This window comes from Salmo trutta, chromosome 29, assembly GCF_901001165.1.
Source record: "Salmo trutta chromosome 29, fSalTru1.1, whole genome shotgun sequence".
In the NCBI taxonomy this organism is placed as follows: Eukaryota; Metazoa; Chordata; class Actinopteri; order Salmoniformes; family Salmonidae; genus Salmo; species Salmo trutta.
This window is the reverse complement of record NC_042985.1, coordinates 30,543,765-30,568,752: the sequence shown is the minus strand read 5'-3', so window position 1 is coordinate 30,568,752 and position 24,988 is coordinate 30,543,765. Positions and strand designations below refer to the sequence as shown.

At 42.9% G+C, this 24,988-nt stretch overlaps 1 protein-coding gene across 2 annotated transcripts in view; it reads left to right on the top strand.

Annotated features, from left to right (window-relative positions):
- The window catches only part of LOC115167354 (tight junction protein ZO-1), a 171,294-nt gene that overhangs the window by 30,217 nt on the left and 116,089 nt on the right, over window positions 1-24,988 (top strand). For both annotated transcript variants that reach the window (XM_029721707.1, XM_029721708.1), the window contains one exon: window positions 7,090-7,405. In XM_029721707.1, coding sequence (XP_029577567.1) covers window positions 7,090-7,405 — 316 coding nt within the window. The remainder of the gene's footprint in view (window positions 1-7,089; window positions 7,406-24,988) is intronic.

The window sequence follows — 24,988 nt, the reverse complement described above, 5'->3', positions numbered from 1 at the left end:
GTAGTGTGCTGTGTTGATGGTGGGTCTTTATGTGCCTCTCCACAGGGGTCACCACAGTGTTCGGATGTGACCGTTGGCCTGTCATGTTAGATACATGTCTAAAGGCCTAATCTGTCTATCCATCTGTCAGAGTTGTCTAGCCTACCTAATCAGGGTGGCGAACCCTCCGATCCCACCTGCCTGCCTGCCTTTCTCCTGGTCACCTCATGCGCTCAGAGTTTAAATAGCGCCTGCTGTTTTTTTATTCCCCAATTATCTTTTCCAAGGATGTCCACTTGGTTTAATATGCTTTGCTTTGTTTTGGCCCTTTCATTTTTTTTTTACGCATCATGACGTTGTTAATCTCAGGGATGCAAATGGGATGCAGCAAAATGCCTCTCTAGTCATCCCACGCTCCAGGAGGGATGAAGCCTGTAGTGGATGAGTAATGTGTTGTAGTGGTGGAGCTCAGGGGATGTTAGGTCCGGCCAGGCTTAGCCAGGAGAGCCTATAGTAGGCCACGTGCTGACCGTACTGTCCTTCAGTCTCTCTCAGTCCCTCTAAGGCTCACAGGATGAAACATAGGCCTTCTCTGTGCAGTGCAGTGAGTTTCTGTAATGGCCCAGATACAATTATTGATGTGTCTGCTGTGTTCTTTCTTCCTCCTCCAACAGAAAAGCCTGAGATAGAGGTATCAGACTCATGCTCTGGCCTTTGTTGCCTTGGTTAAGTGCAGACTATTGTTCTGCAGGGTGCACACTGTGTGAGGAACTGTCATAACTAAATACTTCAGAGGTAATTAAACATTGTAATGCTGAAGGCCCTAGTCCTTTCCATTGGATTTAGACACAATGGCTGTACTGCAAGCTAGCTTTGATCCTAACACTTGAGCATTTTAAACGTTGAATAGCTTTTTTTTTAAATCCAACATAACTATTGTGCTTTGATTATGGAGCTGTATGCTGAAGTTTGCTTGTCCTACAAAGGACAACACTTTCTGACACTCCATGCATAGACTCTGAACAGGGAGTTGATAGTTGAATGTTTTATATATAGACCACAGAAAATAGAGACGCGTTTGTTCCTTTCATGTTTCGGATCTGTATAGTGACAATCCAGTCTCTTTTGAATGTGTTTGGTAGACAGCTGAGAACAATTTCAACAGCAAAGACTTTCTCATATGAAGGTCAACGGAAGGTTACATAAGACCTAAGGATATGTTTGATGATCATCACCACAATGATTAAATTAAGTCTACTCATCCCACATCTGAATCATAGAGCTAGTCTGGACCCAGTAGCTAATAGTAGTAACTGTAGAGCGGGGTGTCAAACTCGATCCACGGAGGGCTGAGTGTCTCTGCAAATTCACATAGAAAGGTGTGTTATAGATCTGTCATTCTCATTGCAAGAAAGTCTAAGAAGCGGTAGACATGTTCTGTGTGCTCTATTTCTATGCTTCCCTTGCTTAAAGCTGCATTATGTTACTTTTTGGGCGAACCAACCAAATTCACATAGAAATGTGAGTTATAGATATGTCATTGTCATTGAAAGCAAGTCTAAAAAGCAGTAGATATGTTATGTGTGTGCTATTTCTATGCTTCCCATTCAAAAGTTTTGTTTTTGCATCTTTTACTTTTGTACACCAGCTCAAAACAGTTGAAAATATAATATTTTTGTTTATGGAAAATATATTTCACAGTGGTTTATATGGTACAATGATTCTCTACACTATACTTGCTTGTTTTGTCACATAAACTGAAATTAAGCTAAACTATTCGAATTCTAGAAACCAGGAAATGGTGGAGCAATTTCTGCATAATGCATCCTTAAGCACTAGACAACCAGGTAATAGGAGTTCCTTGCTAATTAGTGACCTTAATTCATCAATCAAGGACAAGGGAGGAGCAAAAACCCGCAGACACTCGGCCCTCCTTGGAATGAGTTTGACACTTGTGCTGTAGGGTGTATGAATCAGTCAGTGTGCTAGATGTGATGCTGTGTTGCTCTGTACCATTCAGCCCCACAGCACATTTGTTTTACTTCCTGTGTTCCAAGGTCAAGGACTTATAGCACTGCTGTCAGGTATCACTTTTCACTGACTACCTAGATAGGCCATGTTGATGATGTAAAATAGGCATTTAGCTTTTCTAATGTCCACTTACTGCATCATGTCAAATCTAAACATCCATATTGCTTTTGATAATTAGTTCACCTTGTCGACACTGATTATATTAAAATGTGTATCTGGCATCAAAGACGTATAGGTCGTCATTATTATGACTACTAATGTACCAGTGCTTCCAAAACACCTACTGTCCTATTTGAGTGAATGGTCATGCTGAGTATGACGTGGCCGCATGGTGAGGACAGTGGACTTAAACTGCTGCATTTCAAAACCATTAGCGCTATTGTGGTGATGATATAACTCTATCCATGTCTTTTAAAATGCGTCAATGCTGAATCAGAGATGATCCATAATAGATGTTTAGGGGCGAAAGCTCTGGTATGTCGTAATGTTATGTGTTCACTACCCAGTATAAGCAACCTGGTCTCAAAGCATTCCGTATTATTCTGTACGTAAATCCTAGAGACTACATTTAGTATGATATGTTACAAATTACAATTCGTATTATATGTTACGAATTTCTAAAATGTATGATATGTTACAAATTTTAGCTAGGTTTAAGGGTTAGAGGAAGGGTTAGCTGAAAGGGTAAAGGCTAGGGTTAGGGGAAGGGTTAGCTCACATGCTAAGTAGATGCAAAGTAGCTAAAAATTTGTAAGTATTGAAACGTTGCTAAAAAGAAGTTGCTAAATTTGTCCGTGATGAGATTCTAACTCGCAACCTTTCGGTTGCTAGACGCCCATCAATCCACCCGGACCAACCACCCTACTTTCGTCTTTGCCTTAAGTAACCTTCTGTCTTATGTAACCATACCAAACGTAACACATCATACTAACTTGAGTATCCCGGATTTACATTTACTATGTTACATCTACTATGTTACATCTAGTTTATGAGACCAGGCTGGTATAACCCTGAAATCTCCATCGCTAACTATAACATTTTCCGCCAAGATAGAACTGCCAAAGGGGGCGGTGTTGCAATCTACTGCAAAGATAGCCTGCAGAGTTCTGTATTACTATCCAAGTCTGTTCCCAAACAATTCGAGCTTCTACTTCTAAAAATGCACCTTTCCAGAAACAAGTCTCTCACTGTTGCCGCTTGCTATAGACCTCCCTCTGACCCCAGCTGTGCCCTCGATACCATATGTGAATTGATTGCCCCCCATCTATCTTCTGAGCTCGTGCTACTAGGTGACCTAAACTGGGACATGCTTAACACCCCGGCCATCCTACAATCTAAGCTTGATGCCCTCAATCTCACACAAATTATCAATGAACCTACCAGGTACAACCCCAAATCCATAAACACGGGCACCCTCATAGATGTCATCCTAACTAACTCGCCCTCCAAATACCTCTGCTGTTTTCAATCAAGATATTAGCAATCACTGCCTCATTGCCTGCATCCGTAATGGGTCTGCGACCAAACGACCACCCCTCATCACTGTCAAACGCTCCCTAAAACACTTCTGCAAGCAGGCCTTTCTAATCGACCTGGCCGGGGTATCCTGGAATGACATTGACCACATGTGTGGGAGGAGTACTGTGATTAATGGACAGTTCAGCAGGCATCAGCTATGTAGCCAAGTGATCATAGGGTCCAGGGGGCAGCGGTAGATGGAACAGGGAGGCCGCAGAGTAGTCGCTACTACGCTAGCACGCGGGCGACACGGCGCTTAAAGTTAGTAGCCCGGGGCTAGTAGAAGCGTCTGCTCCGACGTCCGACGGAGGCCGGTTGAGGGCAGAGCGGATGGAGTATTCGTCGGCAGACCAGTCGTGGTGGTGCGGCGGGGTGCCGTGTCAACAAAGGATCCAAGCCAGATGGCGAAAGAGGTATTGTAGATGTAGTAATTTAGTTTGTTAGCTGGGGGATGCGGCTGGCTCACGGCTACCTGGTGCTAGCTTCAGGGCATTGGGCGTTAGCCACTATAGCCACTCGGTAGCAGCGGTGATCCGGTGCCAAGGTCCAGAGCTTACGGCAAGGATCCGGTGGAGTAGTGGGTTCTAGCCGTGTTTGGGTGGGGTTGGGGTGAACAACTGAGTAAGCCGGGAGGTGGGCCTCAGCGATAGCTTCGGGAACTGGGTAACTCGGTGGGTGCTAGCTAGCTGTGAAGATCAGGAGTAATGGTCCAGGGATTACGGCAGGAATCCGGCGTTGTAGTGGAGAGACAGTCCGATACTGGTAGGCTGGCGAGTATTATCCAAGCTAAAAAAAGGGCTGGTATCTGTGCAGAAGGTAGAAGCCGCTAGCAGTGGCTAACAATGACTAAATAGCTTGTAGCTAAATTAGCTGGTTAGCTTCTGATGGCTAGGTGGCTCTTGCTATAGGTCTAAAAATTTTAAATAATAGCTCCGTATCACATTGGGGAGGCAGGTTACCGGAAGGTATAATTGAGTTAAAATGGAAAGAGATTGAAAATAAAAATCGAAATATATACAAAAAGGACGAAAAATACAAAAGTACACGAGAGGACGAACAAAACACGTCTGCACTGCTACGCCATCTTGGGCCATCTTGGCCAGGTCGCAGTTGCAAATGAGAACTTGTTCTCAACTAGCCTACCTGGTTAAATAAAGGTGAAATAAAAATAAATAAAAAATAAGATGTGTGTATCAAGAACCATGCTGAGGTTGTCAGTAAAACGCAGTGATGACCTTTTCAGTCCTCTGCATTAAGGGAGATTCTCTATTTCTGGACAAATCTTCATGTAATATTCATAAACTTCACCTCTCACAAGAGTTACTGCTTACATTTTTCTTTTTTTTTCTTTTTTCTTTTCTTAAAGTTTAGGCATTGTTTGTTGTAAGGGTACACAAGAGATAGGACAAGCAGTGTTTGAGTCTAAGCTGCTCACAATTTTACTGCGTTACTCCACAACAGCAAGGAAAGCAGTCCATATTTGCACATGCGGCAAGTTTATTTCTGTTTTCATTGGAACGCATAGTTTCCAAAGTATTCACTCTCACAAGGACTCTTCTGTGTGCTTTAGTTTCATGTAGATGGGTTAGTAGAGTGTACCACATAGAGCTTCTGCATGGTCCCTCTGTATGGGCCAGTTGACCCAGAGGTACTGTACCATGACAGCCTGTATCAGAGCAGAGCGAGAGCACAGCTACAGTGCCATACCATCCATCTGAATGCAAGTCTTTCATTCTTAGAAATCTACTCCAGAACCCCACAGGGCTTTCTAAGCTGCCACTCGGCTGTATGAATGGAAACCCCTCTACACAGCTGCTATGTACAGTAAGACTCTGTGGTTGTCAGAGGCTCCTCTAGATTGAATGCAATGTATGTGTGTGTGTGTGTGTGAGTGAGTGAGTGAGAGAGACAGAGAGCACTCTGATAGCTTTGAAAGTAAATCCCTGGTGTGCGTGGGCTGGGATGGTCAGTAGCGGGGGAGTGAAGAGGTCATGGGAGAGAAGCCCAGGCAGCTTCCAGCCTCTACATCAGGGCTGCTGCCCATCATCCATCATCACGGGGCCAGAGCAGGGAATGTGATGCCAGGCAGGGCACTGAGGGGAGGCAGTCCCCAGGCTTGTCCTAGAGGTTTTTGGTTTTGGGAGCCGGTAACTTCAGTGCCAGTGAATACATCAGCATGTGTATGGCCCTATCACGAATCAACAGAGATAAAACTGGTCTCTGTGCTATTTTCTCTTATCTTGCATCTGCTCTGAATCTGTTGAGACACAGTCAGTGGTACCAACATATAGAAGGCACTCATAGACATGCAGCAGTGGTCTTATGCTGTTTGATGCTCATCATTTTATTTGAGTTCAAAGTAAAGTATGTTTCTTCTTGTGAGGAGCTTTGTTGCATTGTGAATAAATGGTACAACAGAAAACTCAAAAGTGATCACAGAAGATTCCGATTCGACCCTGTCTTGTTGTCTTTATGGAATCACCTTTCAATAGACCCCTTTCACGATCCATACCATTTACTGCTCTTAAAAGCAAAGGAGATGTGTATCGGTGCAGCCCTAAGGTCTAACTTTCTGCAGGTCGATAGTGCTTACCATACATGCCGTGACATTACTTGAATAAGTAATCAGCTTGCAGAAAGGAGGGCTAGGTAGTCAGCACTATTGTATTGCAGTAATGTCACTAAAGCACTCTATACCCAGAGCTCTAGTGCTTCTGCTGCTGTTGCTGCAGCCGTAGTTGGAGCCATTTCAAAAACGTTTACAAAGCCAGTTACAAACCTTTAGGAGCTTAATCGTGATTTCCCTACAATCTTTGACACAGAGTTCTACCACTTCCTCTCTCGCCTCCTCACAGCTTTCACATCGCCTGTTTGATTCCTAAACTCGGAGGGCTATAGCAGTTATAGGCTGTTTGACAGTGGGACCGGATATGAGTATAAAGGTTATAGTTTTCCCCCAAGCAGCAGCAGCCGCATAAATTATCTGCTGTTACAGAACAGCCTCCAGAAGCCCCGATCCTCTCCAACATCTGGATTCCTGCAGGCTGGGGGTCTGTGGGGGGATGAGTGTGGCTTTGGGCCATGGCGGTTCTGTTCAGCTAGCGGTTCTCTTCAGAGGGAGAGTGTGGTGGTGCATGTTAGAGCTGAATAATGGAGGAGTAGGAAGGATGCTCCATACCTCAGTCCCCCAGGGGCCACATGACATTGGTGCATGTTAGAGCTGAATAATGGAGGAGTAGGAAGGATGCTCCATACCTCAGTCCCCCGGGGGCCACATGACATTACACCCAATTAGCACACTTGCCTTGAATGCATCTCAACCCAACAGGGAAAAGTGTCCTTTAAAGAAATGAAGAGAAAGAGGAAAAAACGTTTTGATCTATCCTGTATTCAGCTGAGTATCCGCTGTCTCTTACCTCAGTTCCTCCTGTGCTGCTAGCGTTGAGCTTTGTCCCTCCATTTTGAAAGTGTGTGGTATGGTGGTGATTGTGTATGTATGTATGTACTGTATGTGAACACTAATGTGGTGTCTCTGTCCCTCTGTCTCCCTCTGTGTTCCAGGGTGACTCCCACAGATGGATTGTCAGGGATAGGTGCCACAGGGATAGGCACCGCTGCTTCGTCTGCTGCCATTACGGAAGCTCAGGATTCAGCAGAAGCAGCTGCAGAAGATGCTGCAGCTGCTCGTGCCGCTGCTCGTGCCGCTGCTCGTGCAGGTGCTATGTGTGGTTCTGGTGCTATAGGAGGATGCAGTGTAATGTTTGCCACCTCCACACTCTCGCTGCCCATGACCCAGGGCAAGCCCTCCCTCCGCAGGATCAAGGGCCGCATTCACCGCAGCAAGAGCCTGGACAGCATAGACCTGCTCGACTCCAATGTAAGTTCTAAACGGACAAAAATGTGTGTGTGGTGGTGTGTGTATGCGTGTGCGTGTTTGCGTGTGCATATGCATGTATGCTTTCTAATGACAGTTTTCTGAGGACATGGATAAATGTGTCACCCTACATTTTTCAGAGGCCTTTCTAACTCATGAATAATATACATTATCGTAATGCTGCTTAAATGCTATTCTCTAAATCCCCTGCAGTCAAATTATGAATGTGAGGTCATGAATCTAAACAAACTCTTTAATATTATCAAAGGCAATGAAGAGACGATTTAAAAGGGAAATATCTTTACTATTTTCCCTGCCAAAATGGCAAACATGATGACTGTCTTTACTGTACAAATGGGCTTTTCAGTTCATATAAGTGCCTACACGTAAGTTCAAGTAAGTGCGTACAAGTGAATATAAATAGGGGTGCGTTATTAAACTAAATCATGAATATTGTTACGTAACTTCATGTTTATCTGGGGGACAAATAGTACATTCTTCACGAACAGCAAATTAAGTTGATATTTTGCCCCTGTTTAAAATAATTGTAAATAGGGCCTACTACCTTTTAACTTTTAGGAAAGATAAAACCACTAGCTAGCTGCATTATTGGGTTCCCTTACGGAGATGGTATTCTAATGGAGTGTGGTGTAAAGCAAAGCTTTGATCTCTGTCCTCATACATGAAAAGCAGTTGCTATTTGAACCTCTTCCTTAACCGATACAGGCTGAACTGATTTCTATAGGCTCTACAGACATATAGACATATATCTCACTGAAAATTGGAAGCCTCCCACTTACCCAGTGATAGTTGTAAGTACAGTGCTTTCAGAAATGATTCACACCCCTTACAGCCTGAATTTAGAATGGATTAAATATCCCTTTGAGCATGATGACGTTATTAATTACACTTTGGAACGTGTATCAATACACCCAGTCACTAGAAAGATACAGGCATCCTTCCTAACTCAGTTGCCGGAGAGGAAGGAAACCGCTCTGGGATTTCACCATGAGGCTAATGGTGATTTTAAAACAGTTACAATTTAATGTCTGTAATTGGAGAAAACTGAGGATGGATCAACAACATTGTAGTTACTCCACAATACTAACCTAAATGACAGAGTGAAAAGAAAGTTGCCTGTACAGAATAAAGCATATTCCAAAACATGCATACTGCTTGCAAAAAGGCACTAAAGTAAAACTGCAAAACTTGTTGCAAAGAAATGAACGTTATGTCCTGAATACAAAGCATTATGTTTGGGGCTAATCCAACACAACCTATCACTGAGTACCACTCTTAATATTTTCAAGCACGGTGGTGGCTGCTTCATGTTATGGGTATGTTTGCCATCCGTAAGGACTAGGGAGGTTTTTATGATAAACAAATCTGAATAGAGCTAAGCACAGGCAAAATCCTAGAGAAGTCTGCTTTCCAACAGACACTGGATATCACGTTTCAAGGTAAGACACAGATGCAGACAACGTTGGATAAACAACAGTTTATTAATCCAATAGGGGCAGGCAAAAGACAGGTCAAGGGCAGGCAGGGGTCAGTAATCCAGATAGGTGGGGCAAAGGTACAGGACGGCAGGCAGGCTCAGGGTAGGCAGAAAAGGTCAAAACTGGGAAAACTAGAAAACAGGAACAATCGAGAGACAGGAACAGAGGGAAAGCGCTGGTAGGCTTGATGAAGCAAAACCTACTGGCAACAGACTAACAGAGAACACAGGTATAAATACACAGTGGATAATGGGTAAGATGGGCGACACCGGGGGGGGGGGTAGACAATCACAAAGACAGGTGAAACAGATCAGGGTGTGACTCTGAGAGTCTAAAACATAAGGCCAAATATACATTTGATTTGCTTACCAAGACGACATTGAATGTTCCTGAGTGGCCTAGTTACAGTTTTGACTTAAATTGGCATGAAAATCGATGGAAAGACTTGCTGTCTAGCAATGATCAACAACCAACTTGACAGAGTTTGAAGAATTTAAAAAAGCTCTTAGAGACTTACCCACAAATACTCACAGTTGTAATCGCTGCCAAAGATCATTCTAACATGTATTGATTCATGGGTGTGAATACTTATGTAAATTAGATATTTCTGTATTTCATTTTCAATACATTTGCAAAAAGGTTCTTAAAACATGTTTTTAATTAGTCATTATGGGGTATTGTGTGTAGATGGGTGAGAACATCTATTTAATCCATTTTGAATTCAGGCTTCAACAAAATGTGGAATACAGTGCCTTGCAGAAGTATTCATCCCCTTGGCGTTTTTCCTATTTTGTTGCATTACAACCTGTAATTTAAATTGATTTTTATTTGGATTTCATGTAAATTGTCCAAATTGGTGAAGTGAAAAAAATAACTTGTTTTAAAAAATGTAAAAAAATTAAAAACTGAAAAGTGGTGCGTGCATATATATTCACCCCCTTTGCTATGAAGCCCCTAAATAAGATCTGGAAATAACCAATTACCTTCAGAAGTCACATAATTTGTTAAATAAAGTCCACCTGTTTGCATTCTAAGTGTCACATGATCTGTCATATGATCTCAGTACATATACACCTGTTCTGAAAGGCCCCAGAGTCTGCAACAGCACTAAGCAAGGGATACCACCAAGCAAGCGGCACCATGAAGACCAAGGAGCTCTCCAAACAGGTCAGGGACAAAGTTGTGGAGAAGTACAGATCAGGGCTGGGTTATAAAACATATCAGAAACTTTGAACATCCCACGGAGCACCATTAAATCCATTATTAAAAAATGGAAAGAATATGGCACCACAACAAACCTGCCAAGAGAGGGCTGCCCACCAAAATCCACGGACCAGTCAAGGAGGGCATTAATCAGAGAGGCAACAAAGAGACCGAAGATAACCCTGAAGGATCTGCAAAGCTCCACAGCGGAGATTGGAGTATTTATCCATAGGACCACTTTAAGCTGTACACTCCACAGAGCTGGACATTACGGAAGAGTGGCCAGAAAAAAAGCCATTGCTTAAAGAAAAAAATAAGCAAATGCGTTTGGTGTTCGCCAAAAGGTATGTGGGAGACTCCCGAAACATATGGAAGAAGCTACTCTGGTCAGATGAGACTAAAATGTAGCTTTTTGGCCATCAAGTAAAACGCTATGTCTTGTGCAAACCCAACACCTCTCATCACCCCGGGAACATCATGGTGGTGGCAGCATCATGCTGTGGGTATGTTTTTCATCGACAGGGACTGGGAAACTGGTCAGAATTGAAGGAATGATGGATGTTAAATACAGGGAAATTCTTGATGGAAACCTGTTTCAGTTTTCCAGAGATTTGAGACTGGGACGGAGGTTCACCTTCCAGCAGGACAATGACCCTAAGCATACTGCTAAAGCAACACTCGAGTGGTTTAAGGGGAAACATTAAAATGTCTTGGAATGGCCTAGTCAAAGCCCAGACCTCAATCCAATTGAGAATCTGTTGTATGACTTAAAGATTGCTGTACACCAGCGGAACCCATCCAACTTGAAGGAGTTGGAGCAGTTTTGCCTTGAAGAATGGGCAAAAATCCCAGTGGCTAGATATGCCAAGCTTATAGAGACATACCCCAAGAGACTTGCAGCTGGAATTGCTGCAAAAGGTGGCTCTACAAAGTATTGACTTTGGGGGGGTGATTAGTTATGCATGCTCAAGTTTTCATTTTTTTTGTCTTATTTTGTGTTTGTTTCACAATAAATAATATTTGGAATTTTCAAAGTGATAGGCATGTTGTGTAAATCAAATGATACAAACCCCAAAAAATCCATTTTAATTCCAGGTTGTAAGGCAACAAAATAGGAAAAATGCCAAGGGGGTGAATACTTTCGCAAGCCACTGTAAGTCAAGGGGTGTGAATACTTTCTGAAGGCACTGTATGTTGTTATTACGTGGCCTCTCTCAGAGATGGCACACCGGTTATATTAGAAAGCTTGTATGGAAAGGGAATTAGTGCAATGCAGCCTTGGTAATCATTCTCAGCGACACACACACAAACACACACACACACACACACACACTGCCATAACACGTTCACTTATGCAATATGTGACTTCTGTCAGTTCAGCATTGAGTTCTGTGAAACCTAAAGCATTCCATATGTCCCTGACTGACTGAGTGAGTGAGTGATTTATTCTTCTAAAAAGAGTAATCTGATAAATAGTAAGCTGCTTGAATCAAGCTCTAAAAACCATGACAACCCTGGGATTCTGCAGTAGCTGAGAGCAGCTTGGCTTGGCTGGCAGTGGGTTTCTCCTCTCTGGTCATCTCATATGAATTGCTCTGAATGGGGAAAGGGGGATGGGTGTCGGAAAAGCAACCACCGGTTTATGAAGTGAGAGCATGCCAACTTGCCACTAATGCACAATAAGACTGCTTTTTTGGGCCACTGGAACACACAGGACATTTCATGCATTAAATCAGCCAACCCTTTTACATAGCCAACATTTTATAACATTCACCTTACATAAATACACACAGATTTGCACTTGCTTTAGACACTTGTCATGAGACATCTTGTGTTTACTGCGCCACCCTCACTAGAATCCCCTTGATACAAACACAGACTCAGACATTACCCAGTGGAAGAGGAGTCTAAACTAACAGCTGTATCTGCTTATTTTGTGTTTTTGATGAGGATGTCATTGGGAGATCAGGTATTTTGGTAAGGGCTCAGCATTCGGCACCTCCACAGCAGCCGGCCTGTCCTCGTGTGTCTGGATAGGGGCTCATTATTCGCCACCTACACAGCAGCCGGCCTGTCGTCTGTGCATGAGAGGGACTCATTATGACTAAATTTAGAAAAAAGCACCATTTGCATTTTACAGAAGTGAATCCATTATTGATGTGGTGGAGCTGGAGGTGGCAGTAACGGACCAGCCGTTGGCCTAGGTGGCACAGAGCAGCATGGCTATCCTGAGTGGATACACATTCATGCTCTCACTCACACACATACTGTTAGGTTCTGACAAACAGTGAAAACCTAACAGACAACCAGTCAAAGCTCAAACCAAGTTTATTCAAACCAAGTTTATTCACCCAATGGGTCAAACAGCTGAAAAGACAAAGCCATGTTTCCACCAGCACAAGTATTTATACTCCTCCTTGCACATTTAGACAGCCAATACATATTTGTTGCTAGTCAGGAAGTTAAGTGATGTGTATAATAAAGCAGTTTCTTCTCCCTTCATCTGACCTTCACTAGAGTACCTTGTTTGTGATTATATGCAAACCATAACGCAAAAATATAGCTGATTGTCACCAAAAACTGTATTCATTCACTTAGTCTCCCCCCACCTCTCGTCTCTCCCAGTCAAGATTATCTTTGCTCAAGCCTTGAACAGACTGTGTGTGAATGACGTCATGGGTCTTAAAGAGATTTCTTCTTCTATGCAAACGTTGTTGTCTGTAGCCTCATGAAATCAGCAAAACAAGATCAGTAATTCAATGCATGCACACACTCCTATTGAATATGCATTCACCTGAATTGTGAATAGACCTACAGTAGTGGTAAATCTATTGATAATATGGATAACTCAAGATGTAGCCACATCTTGAGTTATCCATATTATCAATAAATTTACCATTCAAATAAATGATTACCATTATGTTATGTAGTTAGATTGCTAAAAAAAAAAACGGTGTCGAATTGATTGTATGATTGTTTAATTGATTAATGAATGCATACATTCAAAATGATATTGAACTCAAAAGATCTGTCTGGATCAAGCGCCATTCTGTGATTTTGACTAATACGCCTTCTTTTTTATGCTGTGGTATCGTTTTGGTATCAAGTATCGTGATACTAAACCTGGTATCAGTATCGAAGTCAAAATTAATAGTGCTATTAATGCTGTAATTTCATATCGGCCTACAGTTTTAACGGCTGAAGTTAATTTTGACTTTATTGGTGTGTATGCAAAAAAGAGTCTGAGTGACAGGGTAAGTGTTCCCCAGAGCCTCAATGGCCTTCCTGTTACACCCTGCCAGCCAGGCCCTTGGAGGGTTGCCTATTCTTCAGTCATAAACACAATACAAGGCCTTTATGTCCTGGTAATTGTATGGCTCCACTGAACACAATTTTGAGGTTTCCTTGACTAGCGATGGGACACCCTTACATTGAAGAAGTTTGTAAAAGGAATACCCACAGCGAACCATTAAAACCACATAACTAACTCTATCTCTCTCTCTTTGTATTCCCTCCCTAGGGGTCGTATGCTCCTCAAGTAGGAGGGGAATGTTTCAGATGTTACATGTAATTCTGAGGAAAAATCTATTGCTCAAGCTGAAGGAGGAGGTTTTAGCCCAAGGCCTAGCCTGGCTGTCATCTATGCTGGCAGTCAGTGTTCTTCACTGAAAGATTTGGAGCACCATATCACTATCACAAATGAGATTGTTAGAGAGAGGTAGATGTCAGAGAACCGAGAGAGAGAAAGAGAGAGGTAGATGTCAGAAAACTGAGAGAGAGAGATAGAAAGAGAGAAAAAAAACGACAGTTCATTCGGGTATTCAGACCCCTTGACTTTTTCCACATTTTGTTTACGTTACAGCCTTATTCTAAAATTAATTCAATAGTTTCTTTCCTCATCAATCTAAACACAACACCCCATAATGACATAGATTTATTAAAAATCTAAAATGGAAATATCACATTTACATAAGTATTCAGACCCTTTACTCACTTTTGGCAGCGATTACAGCCTTGAGTCTTCTTGGGTATGACGCTACAATCTTGGCACACTTGTATTTGGGTAGTTTCTCCCATTCTTCTCTGCAGATCCTCTCAAGCTCTGTCAGTTTGGATGGGGAGCGTCGCTGCACAGCTATTTTCAGGTCTCTCCAGAGATGTTGGATCGAGTTCAGGTCCGGGTTCTGGCTGGGCCTATCAAGGACATTCAGAGACTTGTCCCGGAGCCACTCCTCTTGTCTTGGCTGTGTGCTTAGGGTTTCCCAAGTCTGAGGGCCTGAGTGCTCTGGAGCAGGTTTTCATCAAGGATCTCTTTGTACTTTGCACCGTTCATCTTTACCTTGGTCCTGACTAGTCTCCCACTCCCTGCCACTGAAAGACATCCCCACAGCATGATGCTGCCACCACCATGCTTCACCGTAGAGATGGTGCCAAGTTTCCTCCAGACGTGACACTTGGCATTCAGGCCAAAGAGTTTAATCTTGGTTTCATCAGACCGGAGAGTCTTGTTTCTCATGGTCTGAGAGTCCTTTAGATGCGTTTTGGCAAACTCCAAGTGGGCTGTCACATGCCTTTCACTGAGGAGTGGCTTCTGTCTGGACACTCTACCATAAAGGCCTGATTGGTGGAGTGCTGCAGAGATGGTTGTCCTTCTGGAAGGTTCTCCCATCTCCACAGAGGAACTCTGGAACTCTGTCTAAAAACCAGTTTTTGCTTTGTCATTATGGGGTATTGTGTGTAGATTGTTGACGTTTTTTTTTTTCCATTTTAGAATAAGGCTGTAACGTAACAAAATGTGGAAAAATTCAAGGGGTCTGAATACTTTCCGAATGCACTGTATATACCAGTCAAATTTGGATTAGATTAAATTTGGATTAGATATTTCTATAGAATGTTCCAGATATGATTTTACTGAATTTACCTGAATCGAGGGATCAGAGATAGAGAGAATGGAAGGTAATCACAATGATTCTACATGATTTCCTATTCAAAGCTGAGTCATCCTTCAATAAGGCTACTCTTCAAAGACACTCAAGAGAAGGTATTCATAATAGTATCTCCACCTCTCCTTCCTTGCTGCATCACTTCATGTTCTCTCCCCATATTTCAATAGCGTCCCCTGCCTACCAGGCACTATCCCCTCTCGTTTTCCAACTCAGGACTATCACAATATCACAGGACAATATGAGACAGTTTTCATTTCACCTCACTGAGTTCATAGCCATTGCATTAGCTTCTTCCATTGCATTCGCCGCATTAGCATCCATTTTCTCCCTCATGTAGCCCAGGACCATTGTAAGAGAGGTCTACGAACGGGAGTCAAAAACATGAATAATTGATTAAGAAAATGATCTACTCCATAATGCAGTGTTTTTCTTGCCGTTCCAGTTATTTTTGTAAATGTTAGTTGAGGAGAAAAAAAGATCCTTTAGCGCTGGAGCCTCCAGAAGGTGAATGCAGTAAGAAGGAGGCAGTTTGGAGATGTAACTCACCTGGGAATGCTGTTATTAATTATTCAGGGGAAACCTATGGCTCCCCCATTTGTCTTCTAATGCAAAGCAGCTGCCAGTGTCTGGCGGCCCTGAAGCAGAGAGGATCGATTATATAGAACAATGCCATGGAACTGAAACAGACTCTCCCTGAGACTAATGAGCTGAGAGGGGAGATTTGTGATCAGTTTATGACTTCAGGTATACTGTACTTACCTTTGGACAAAGGAGCAGCTTTTCAAGACTCATAAAGAAAGTTGTGGAGAAATGTTCCACATGTCATTGAGCGTTATTGACTTGTCTGTACTGTACACGAAGAGCCTTCATTTTAACCCCAAACAACCACTGCTCCCCGGGCGCCGATGACGTGGACGTCGATTAAGGCAGACACCCCCCCCGTACCTCTCTGATTCAGCAGGGTTGGGTTAAATGCAGAAGACTCTTCACCTGTGTATGATAGTTAGGTGTTACAGTAAACATAGGCAGAGCCCCTTGGTAAACACAGTGTAGTGAGATGACTGATAACTGCAACTGCCTTTTGTCTGCAATGATTCTATTCTGCAGGTGATGAAAACTCCCTGCATACTCCAGTGAGAGAGCTAAGCGCAGAGAGAGACAGAGGGGAGAGAGATGAGGAATGGATGAGAGGTATAGGGTGATGAATGAGAGGGAGGAGTAGAGGTTATGACATGGATACAGTTTATGGGGGATGAGAGAAAAAAGGGCTGCAGAGTGTTCGGAATAGATGGAAGATATTTCCCATGTGTAGGCAGACACACACTCATCTTATCACTCACAACTCCCACATGGCTGGGACTTTGTTCTTAGAAAACAACAGTCAGTGGGAAAAGTGCAATGCATATCAGGGTTAAGGCCTTTCTTACCTCAGAGGAACCATTGGTCTTGTGTGTGCTTGTATGAGTGTGCAGACGTGTGCATATATATATATGTATGTGTACGCATGTGTTTGTGAGCGTTCACCTGGTGTGTTAGGTGTTAGAACAACCCCACAGTAAGCTGATTATTGCTGAACAATCTGTCTAATTAACACAATATAGCTTTACGCTTTGGGGTCACAGGCATCTCTTAGTGCAGATCACTGCGCTGATACACTGCCAATAACCCCAGTTAGCCTAGTAAACCCGGTCAGTCACGCGTGTGTGTGTTTGTTGGGACTGTAGTCTGTCTGTGTTGCTTTGGCTGATTCTGTCGTGTCAGAGGCCCAGCTGTGGAGCAGTCAGGTGCCTCCCGCTCCAGGGTAGCCCAACTGCACGCATCCAACCTCCAACACACTAACACACGGGAACACACATTTATGAACAAGCGTATACAGTGAGGTAAAAAAGGATTTGATCCCCTGCTGATTTTGTACGTTTGCCCACTGACAAAGAAATGATCAGTCTATAATTTTAATGGTAGGTTTATTTGAACAGTGAGGGACAGAATAACAACAAAACAAATCCAGAAAAACGCATGTCAAAAATGTTATAGAATGATTTGCATTTTAATGAGGGAAATAAGTATTTGACCCCTCTGCAAAACATGACTTAGTACTTGGTGGCAAAACCCTTGTTGGCAATCACAGAGGTCAGATGTAGTTGGCCACCAGGTTTGCACACATCTCAGGAGGGATTTTGTCCCACTCCTCTTTGTAGATCTTCTCCAAGTCATTAAGGTTTCGAGGCTGACGTTTGGCAACTCGAACATTCAGCTCCCTCCACAGATTTTCTATGGGATTAAGGTCTAGAGACTGGCTAGGCCACTCCAGGACCTTAATGTGCTTCTTCTTGAGCCCCTCCTTTGTTGCCTTGGCTGTGTGTTTTGGGTCATTGTCATGCTGGAATACCCATCCACGACCCATTTTCAATGCCCTGGTTGAGGGAAGGATGTTCTCACCCAAGATTTGACGGTACATGGCCCCGTCCATCGTCCATTTGATGCGGTGAAGTTGTCCTGTCCCCTTAGCAGAAAAACATCCCCAAAGCATAATGTTTCCACCTCCATGTTTGACGGTGGGGATGGTGTTCTTGGGGTCATAGGCAGCATTCCTCCTCCTCCAAACACGGCGAGTTGAGTTGATGCCAAAGAGCTCCATTTTGGTCTCATCTGACCACAACACTTTCACCCAGTTGTCCTCTGAATCATTCAGATGTTCATTGGCAAACTTCAGACGGGCATGTATATGTGCTTTCTTGAGCAGGGGGACCTTGCGGGCGCTGCAGGATTTCAGTCCTTCACGGCGTAGTGTGTTACCAATTGTTTTCTTGGTGACTATGGTCCCAGCTGCCTTGAGATCATTGACAAGATCCTCCCGTGTAGTTCTGGGCTGATTCCTCACCGTTCTCATGATCATTGCAACTCCACGAGGTGAGATCTTGCATGAAGCTACAGGCCGAGGGAGATTGACAGTTTTTTTGTGTTTCTTCCATTTGCGAATAATCGCACCAACTGTTGTCACCTTCTCACCAAGCTGCTTGGCGATGGTCTTGTAGCCCATTCCAGCCTTGTGTAGGTCTACAATCTTGTCCCTGACATGCTTGGAGAGCTCTTTGGTCTTGGCCATGGTGGAGAGTTTGGAATCTGATTGATTGATTGCTTCTGTGGACAGGTGTCTTTTATACAGGTAACAAACTGAGATAAGGAGCACTCCCTTTAAGAGTGTGCTCCTAATCTCAGCTCGTTACCTGTATAAAATACACCTGGGAGCCAGAAATCAACAAGGGTTTTGCCACCAAGTACTAAGTCATGTTTTGCAGAGGGGTCAAATACTTATTTCCCTCATTAAAATGCAAATCAATTTATAACATTTTTGACATGCATTTTTCTGGATTTTTTTGTTGTTATTCAGTCTCTCACTGTTCAAATAAACCTACCATTAAAATTATAGACTGATCATTTCTTTGTCAGTGGGCAAACGTACAAAATCAGCAGGGGATCAAATACTTTTTTCCCTCACTGTATGCATGCACAAACACACATGATCACACACACACACACTACCTTTGCCACACGTGCATCCGATGCCAATTTCACTCAGGTCTCTTTTTATCATAATATAATAAATATAGCTTATGGAAATACACTAGATCTATGAGTAAACCATTGCATTCATCCTTGCCTGGTGCATTAGGGGTAGATGAAGTGCTTGGTGTCTGCTGAACACAGGAGAACGAGCACAAAAATAAACAAACAAAGGCGGGCGACACATGGAGTCTGGATTAGCTGGCAGCCTTTCAAATTGACCACAGATGCGCCTTTACTGTGCTCCGAAGCCTCTAGGGTCCCTGCAAATGCATGTGTTATTGTCACTGATACCTACCTAACAAGTGGTACATTATTAAGCTGTAATCATGTGGTTTGTAACATTTGAGAGGCACATCACACTTCACACACACACTGTAGAATGTCCTGTGAATAATGCTATCCGTAGTCATAGCCAAACCCTTATTTAAAATTGTTTTCATTTGCTTTGGTGCTATTTTCACCAGTATGTGGTGAATTTTCTGAACTTTTAGTACAAAACTCCAAACTGGTTACACTTGCAACACAACAAGTCTCATATTCAAAACATTTTATTGTGAATTAATTTAGTTTGAAGTCATCTTTAACCACAAAACCATTGATCCAAAGTTTACTGTGAAATATCATGAGAACATTGATTTTATCACCAAAACACAACATAATGTTATTTTAATAACCAGTTAATCCAATAGCAAAAAATGCAAGATGAATGTTTCAAAATTGCCCTTTCAATGTAATATGCTACAGTACAGTAAATTACAGTACATTACACTGTTTTCACATAAGGCAATACATTTGCACTACCCATTAAAATGAACTGAACATTACATTTCCATAATTTATATCCCATGGTGTCATCATTGAAGACATCTTTTTCAGTCATTGATGCAAAAAAATAAATGTATTGTTCAGATATAATTACAACATAGGTGTACTGTAATCAAATGAAATAAATGAAAGAAACAATGTTTAGCAGGCATTACCTTGCATCAAGCCTGTCTTGAACATTTGGCCATAGGTTCTCATCGACATGTCCTTATTGTTCATGCACCTGGGGAAAAACCTTTTGGCGTGGCGAATCTAAGCCTGACAGGTCTGGATTGATGTCATTGCATGCCTCATCCATGGCTGAAGGAGGGTGGTATGCTCATTGGACAATCTCCCATTATCGTAATCATGCATTGTATTTTACATAATTTTATTGTACTTACAGTTGAAGTCGGAAGTTTACATACACTTAGGTTGGCATCATTAAAACTCGTTTTTCAACCATTCCATAAATTTCTTGTTAACAAGCTACAGTTTTGGCAAGTCGGTTAGGACATCTACTTTGTGCATGACACAATACATTTTTCCAACAATTGTTTACAGAAAGATTATTTCACTTATAATTCACTGTATCACAATTCCAGTGGGTCAGAAGTTTACATACACTAAGTTGACTGTGCCTTTAAACAGCTTGGAAAATTCCAGAAAATTATGTCATGGCTTTAGAAGCTTCTGATAGGCTAATTGACATCATTTGAGTCAATTGGAGGTGTACCTGTGGATGAATTTCAAGGCCTACCTTCAAACTCAGTGCCTCTTTGCTTGACATCATGGGAAAATCTGAAGAAATCAGCCAAGACCTAAGGAAAAATATTGTAGACCTCCACAAGTCTGGTTCATCCTTGGGAGCATTTTCCAAACGCCTGAAGGTACCACGTTCATCTGTACAAACAATAGTACGCAAGTATAAACACCATGGGACCACGCAGCTGTCATACCGCTCAGGAAGGAGACGCGTTCTGTCTCCTAGATTTTAGATTTAGATTTAAGTCATTTAGCAGACGCTCTTATCCAGAGCGACTTACAAATTGGTGCATTCACCTTATGATATCCAGTGGAACAACCACTTTACAATAGTGCATCTAAATCATTTTAGGGGGGGGGGTTAGAAGGATTACTTTATCCTATCCCAGGTATTCCTTAAAGAGGTGGGGTTTCAGGTGTCTCCGGAAGGTGGTGATTTACTCCGCTGTGCTGGCGCCGTAAGGGAGCTTGTTCCAACATAGGGGTGCCAGAGCAGCGAACAGTTTTGACTGGGCTGAGCGGGAGCTGTGCTTCCTCAGAGGTAGGGGGGCCAGCAGGCCAGAGGTGGATGAACGCAGTGCCCTTGTTTGGGTGTAGGGCCTGATCAGAGCCTGAAGGTACGGAGGTACCGTTCCCCTCACAGCTCCGTAGGCATGCACCATGGTCTTGTAGCGGAAACGAGCTTCAACTGGAAGCCAGTGGAGAGAGCGGAGGAGCGGGATGACGTGAGAGAACTTGGGAAGGTTGAACACCAGACGGGCTGCGGCGTTCTGGATGAGTTGTAGGGGTTTAATGGCACAGGCAGGGAGCCCAGCAAACAGCTGCCAAACATACCCTCGTAAAACTGACTATCCTACCAATCCTTGATTTCGGCGATGTCATTTACAAAATAGCCTTCAACACTCTAATCAGCAAACTGGATGCAGTCTATCACAGTGTCATCCGTTTCGTCACCAAAGCCCCATATACTACCCACCACCGACCTTTATGCTCTCGTTGGCTGGCCCTCTCTTCGTATTCGTTGCCAAACCCACTGGCTCCAGGTCATCTATAAGTCTCTGCTAGGTAAAGCCCCGCCTTATCTCCGCTCACTGGTCACCATAGAAGCACCCACCCGTAGCATGCGCCCCAGCAGGTATATTTCACTGGTCACCCCCAAAGACAATTCCTCCTTCGGCCGCCTTTCCTTCCAGTTCTCTGCTGCCAATGACTGGAACGAACTACAAAAATCTTTGAAGCTGGAGACTACTATCTCCCTCACTAGCTTTAAGCACCAGCTGTCAGAGCAGCTCACAGATCACTGCACCTGTACATAGCCCATTTGTAAACATCCCATCCAACTACCTCATCCCTATGTTGTTATTTATTTATTTTTTCTCCTTTGCACCCCAGTATCTCTACTTGCACATTCATCTTTTGCACATCGATCACTCCAGTGTTTAATTTCTAAATTGTAATTATTTCGCCACCACGGCCTATTTATTAACTTACCTCCTTTATCTTACCTCATTTGCACACACTGTATATATTGTATCTATTGTGTTATTGCTACTGTATTATTGACTGTACGTTTGTTTATTCCATGTGTTACCCTGTGTTGTTGTTTGTGTCACACTGCTTTGCTTTATCTTGGCCAGGTCGCAGTTGTAAATGAGAACTTGTTCTCAACTGGCCTACCTGGTTAAATAAAGGTGAAATAAAATAAACAGTAATGGCATTACCCTGGCAACACAGAAAAAACATGATGAACAGTCTGTCATTGTAGAAAACGGACACCCCTCCCCAACTCCCAGGTCAACCCGAGCCAACCAGCTATTGGTGTCCAGGGCTCCACGTAATACCCTCCACTGGATGACCCCTGACCTTTCCAGCACTGGGAGCTTATAGAGCACCCTCCACCTATACCCTGCCATGCTCTCAGCCCCCACAACCCCCTGCCACTGATGCCCCTTCACTCCCGCTAAGCCCACCTCTGTACGGTACAGTAGCCTCTGTGCTGCTTTGAGTCAGAACGCTGCCACCCTGCTCTCCAGGTCCACCAAACCCAGTGATCAGTGGCTCCTCCCATACCCACGGCCCAGGCACCACACCCCCCTCTCGTGTGGGTCTCAGCAGCTGCCAGGCCCTCAGTACTGCAGCATAGAAATCAGAGACCCCTGCTGTATTGAGTCTCTCCTGCCGCATGATGAATAGCTGCTGATCCAGCCACAAACCCAATTCCATAAATGTCTACCTTTTTATTTTACCACTAAAACCTGTTCTTCGGACCAAGCCATAAAAAAATGTATTATAATAATAACTGGTTTACGTTTTAACTACCAACAATTGGTAACAGCATTGTACGCTGCCCAAACTTACATCATTAGAAATAATAGGTTATCCTGATTAAAATGGTGTAGAACTTCAAACCATTAAAATAAATACATCTATTACAGATAATTGGAGAAATAGACATGTCCCTATTTCCCAAAAACAATGGCAGTCTGAAAGTTATAACAGCAGTCTTTTATTTAACCAGCTTACCATTTATCTATGACCATTTGACTTTGTGTTTAACATTTAGTGGTTTGTAATCTAGTGGTTAAGAACGTTGGGCAGTAACTGAAAGGTGGCTGGTTCCAATCCCCGAGCAGACTAGGTGAAAAATCTGTAAATCGCCTTTTTTAGGCAGATTTGGGCACTTAACCCTCGTGGCTCTAGAGATGAATGTACTTTGGTGCTAAAAGTGGAAATCAATCCCAGAACAACAGCAAAGGACCTTGTGAAGATGTTGGAGGAAACAGGTACAAAAGTATCTATATCCACAGTAAAACGAGTCCTATATCGACATAACCAGAAAGGCCGCTCAGCAAGGAAGAGGCCTCTGCTCCAAAACCGCCATAAAAAAGCCAGACTACGGTTTGCAATTGCACATAGGGACTAAGATCGTACTTTTTGGAGAAATGCCCTCTGGTCTGATGAAACAAAAATATAACTTTTTGGTCATAATGACCATCGTTATGTTTGAAGGAAAAAGGTTGAGGCTTGCAAGCCGAAGAACCACATCCCAACAGTGAAACACAGGGGTGGCAGCATCATGTTGTGGGGGTGCTTTGCTGCAGGAGGGACTGGTGCACTTCACAAAATCGATGGCATCATGAGGTAGGAAAATTATGTGGATATATTGAAGCAACATGTCAAGACATCAGTCAGGAAGTTAAAGCTTGGTCACAAATGGGTCTTCCAAATGGACAATGACATAAGCATGCTTCCAAAGTTGTGGCAAAATGGCTTAAGGACAACGAAGTCAAGGTACTGGAGTGGCCATCACAAAGCCCTGACCTCAATCCTATAGAAAAGTTGTGGGCAGAACTGAAAAAGCGTGTGCGAGCAAGGAGGCCTACAAACCTGACTGTTACACCAGCTCTGTCAGGAGGAATGGGCCAAAATTCACCCAATGTATTGTGGGAAGGTTGTGGAAGGCTACCTGAAACGTTTGACCCAAGTTAAACAATTTAAAGGCAATGCTACCAAATACTAATTGTGTGTATGTAAACTTCTGACCCACTGGGAATGTGATGAAAGAAATTCAAGTTGAAATAAATTATTCTCTCTGCTATTATTCTGACATTTCACATTCTTAAAATAATGTGGTGATCCGAACTGACCTAAAACAGGGAATTTTGACTAGGATTAAATGTTAGGAATTGTGAAAAACTGAGTTTAAATGTAGTTGGCTAAGGTGTATGTAAACTTCCGACTTCAACTGTATGTATTGTAGACTCATTGTCTAGTTGAATGAACATATCAAACAAATTCAGCAAACACATCATTTGAAATTGTAAAAAAAAGTTGCCTACGTTTTCTCATGTTGGCGTTTAGTTTGGGCCAACTAAAAACGTTCAAGTAACACTTTGACCGAAAAGTTAAGTAAACTAAAGAAAGGCTGTGGAACCATTTACTCAATAATGATTAGATGAAACAACTAGATTAGTGGGTGTTTTTACAGTGTATGAACATGTATTGCAATATGAAACATGTTTAATATCTAGATGAAACACAGACTGACTATGATTTTGCCTTTTTGATGATCTGTTTTGAGTTTTGTACTAAGTTGTGAAAATGTACCAGTACTTGTGAAAATTGCACAAAAGCATTGAATTCTGTAGTCTACCTCCTTCCCCCACAGGAGCTGTTTACCCTTGACATCACATTGTCCTTCTATTAATTTGCACATACAGCGTACACACACACACACACCCCACACACGCTTATACACACACACACACACACACACACACGGTTATATACACTACTGTTCAAAAGTTTGGGGTCACTTAGAAATGTCCTTGTTTTTGAAAGAAAAGCAAACATTTTTGTCCATTAAAATTACATAAAATTGATCGGAAATACAGTATAGACATTGTTAATGTTGTAAATGACTATTGTAGCTGGAAATGGCACATTTTTTATGGAATATCTACATAGGCGTACAGAGGCCCATTATCAGCAACCATCACTCCTGTGTTCCAATTGTCACGCCTGCTCCCGCTCCCCGTCGCTCGAAGGCGCCAGGCTCCCCAGCATTACGCACTCCTGCCTTCCCTCGTCCCTCATCACATCAACAAATTATTGGACTCACCTGGACTCAATCGCCTGTTTATTACTTCCCCTATATTTGTCAGTTCCCCAGCTCTGTTCCCGGCTGCTGCATTAATTGTCGTATTACCCATGTGTTGATGCTGTTCCTGTCTTGTTCCATGTCTGTTCCAATTAAATGTTTACTCCCCGTACCTGCTTCTCTATTCCAGCGTTGGTCCTTA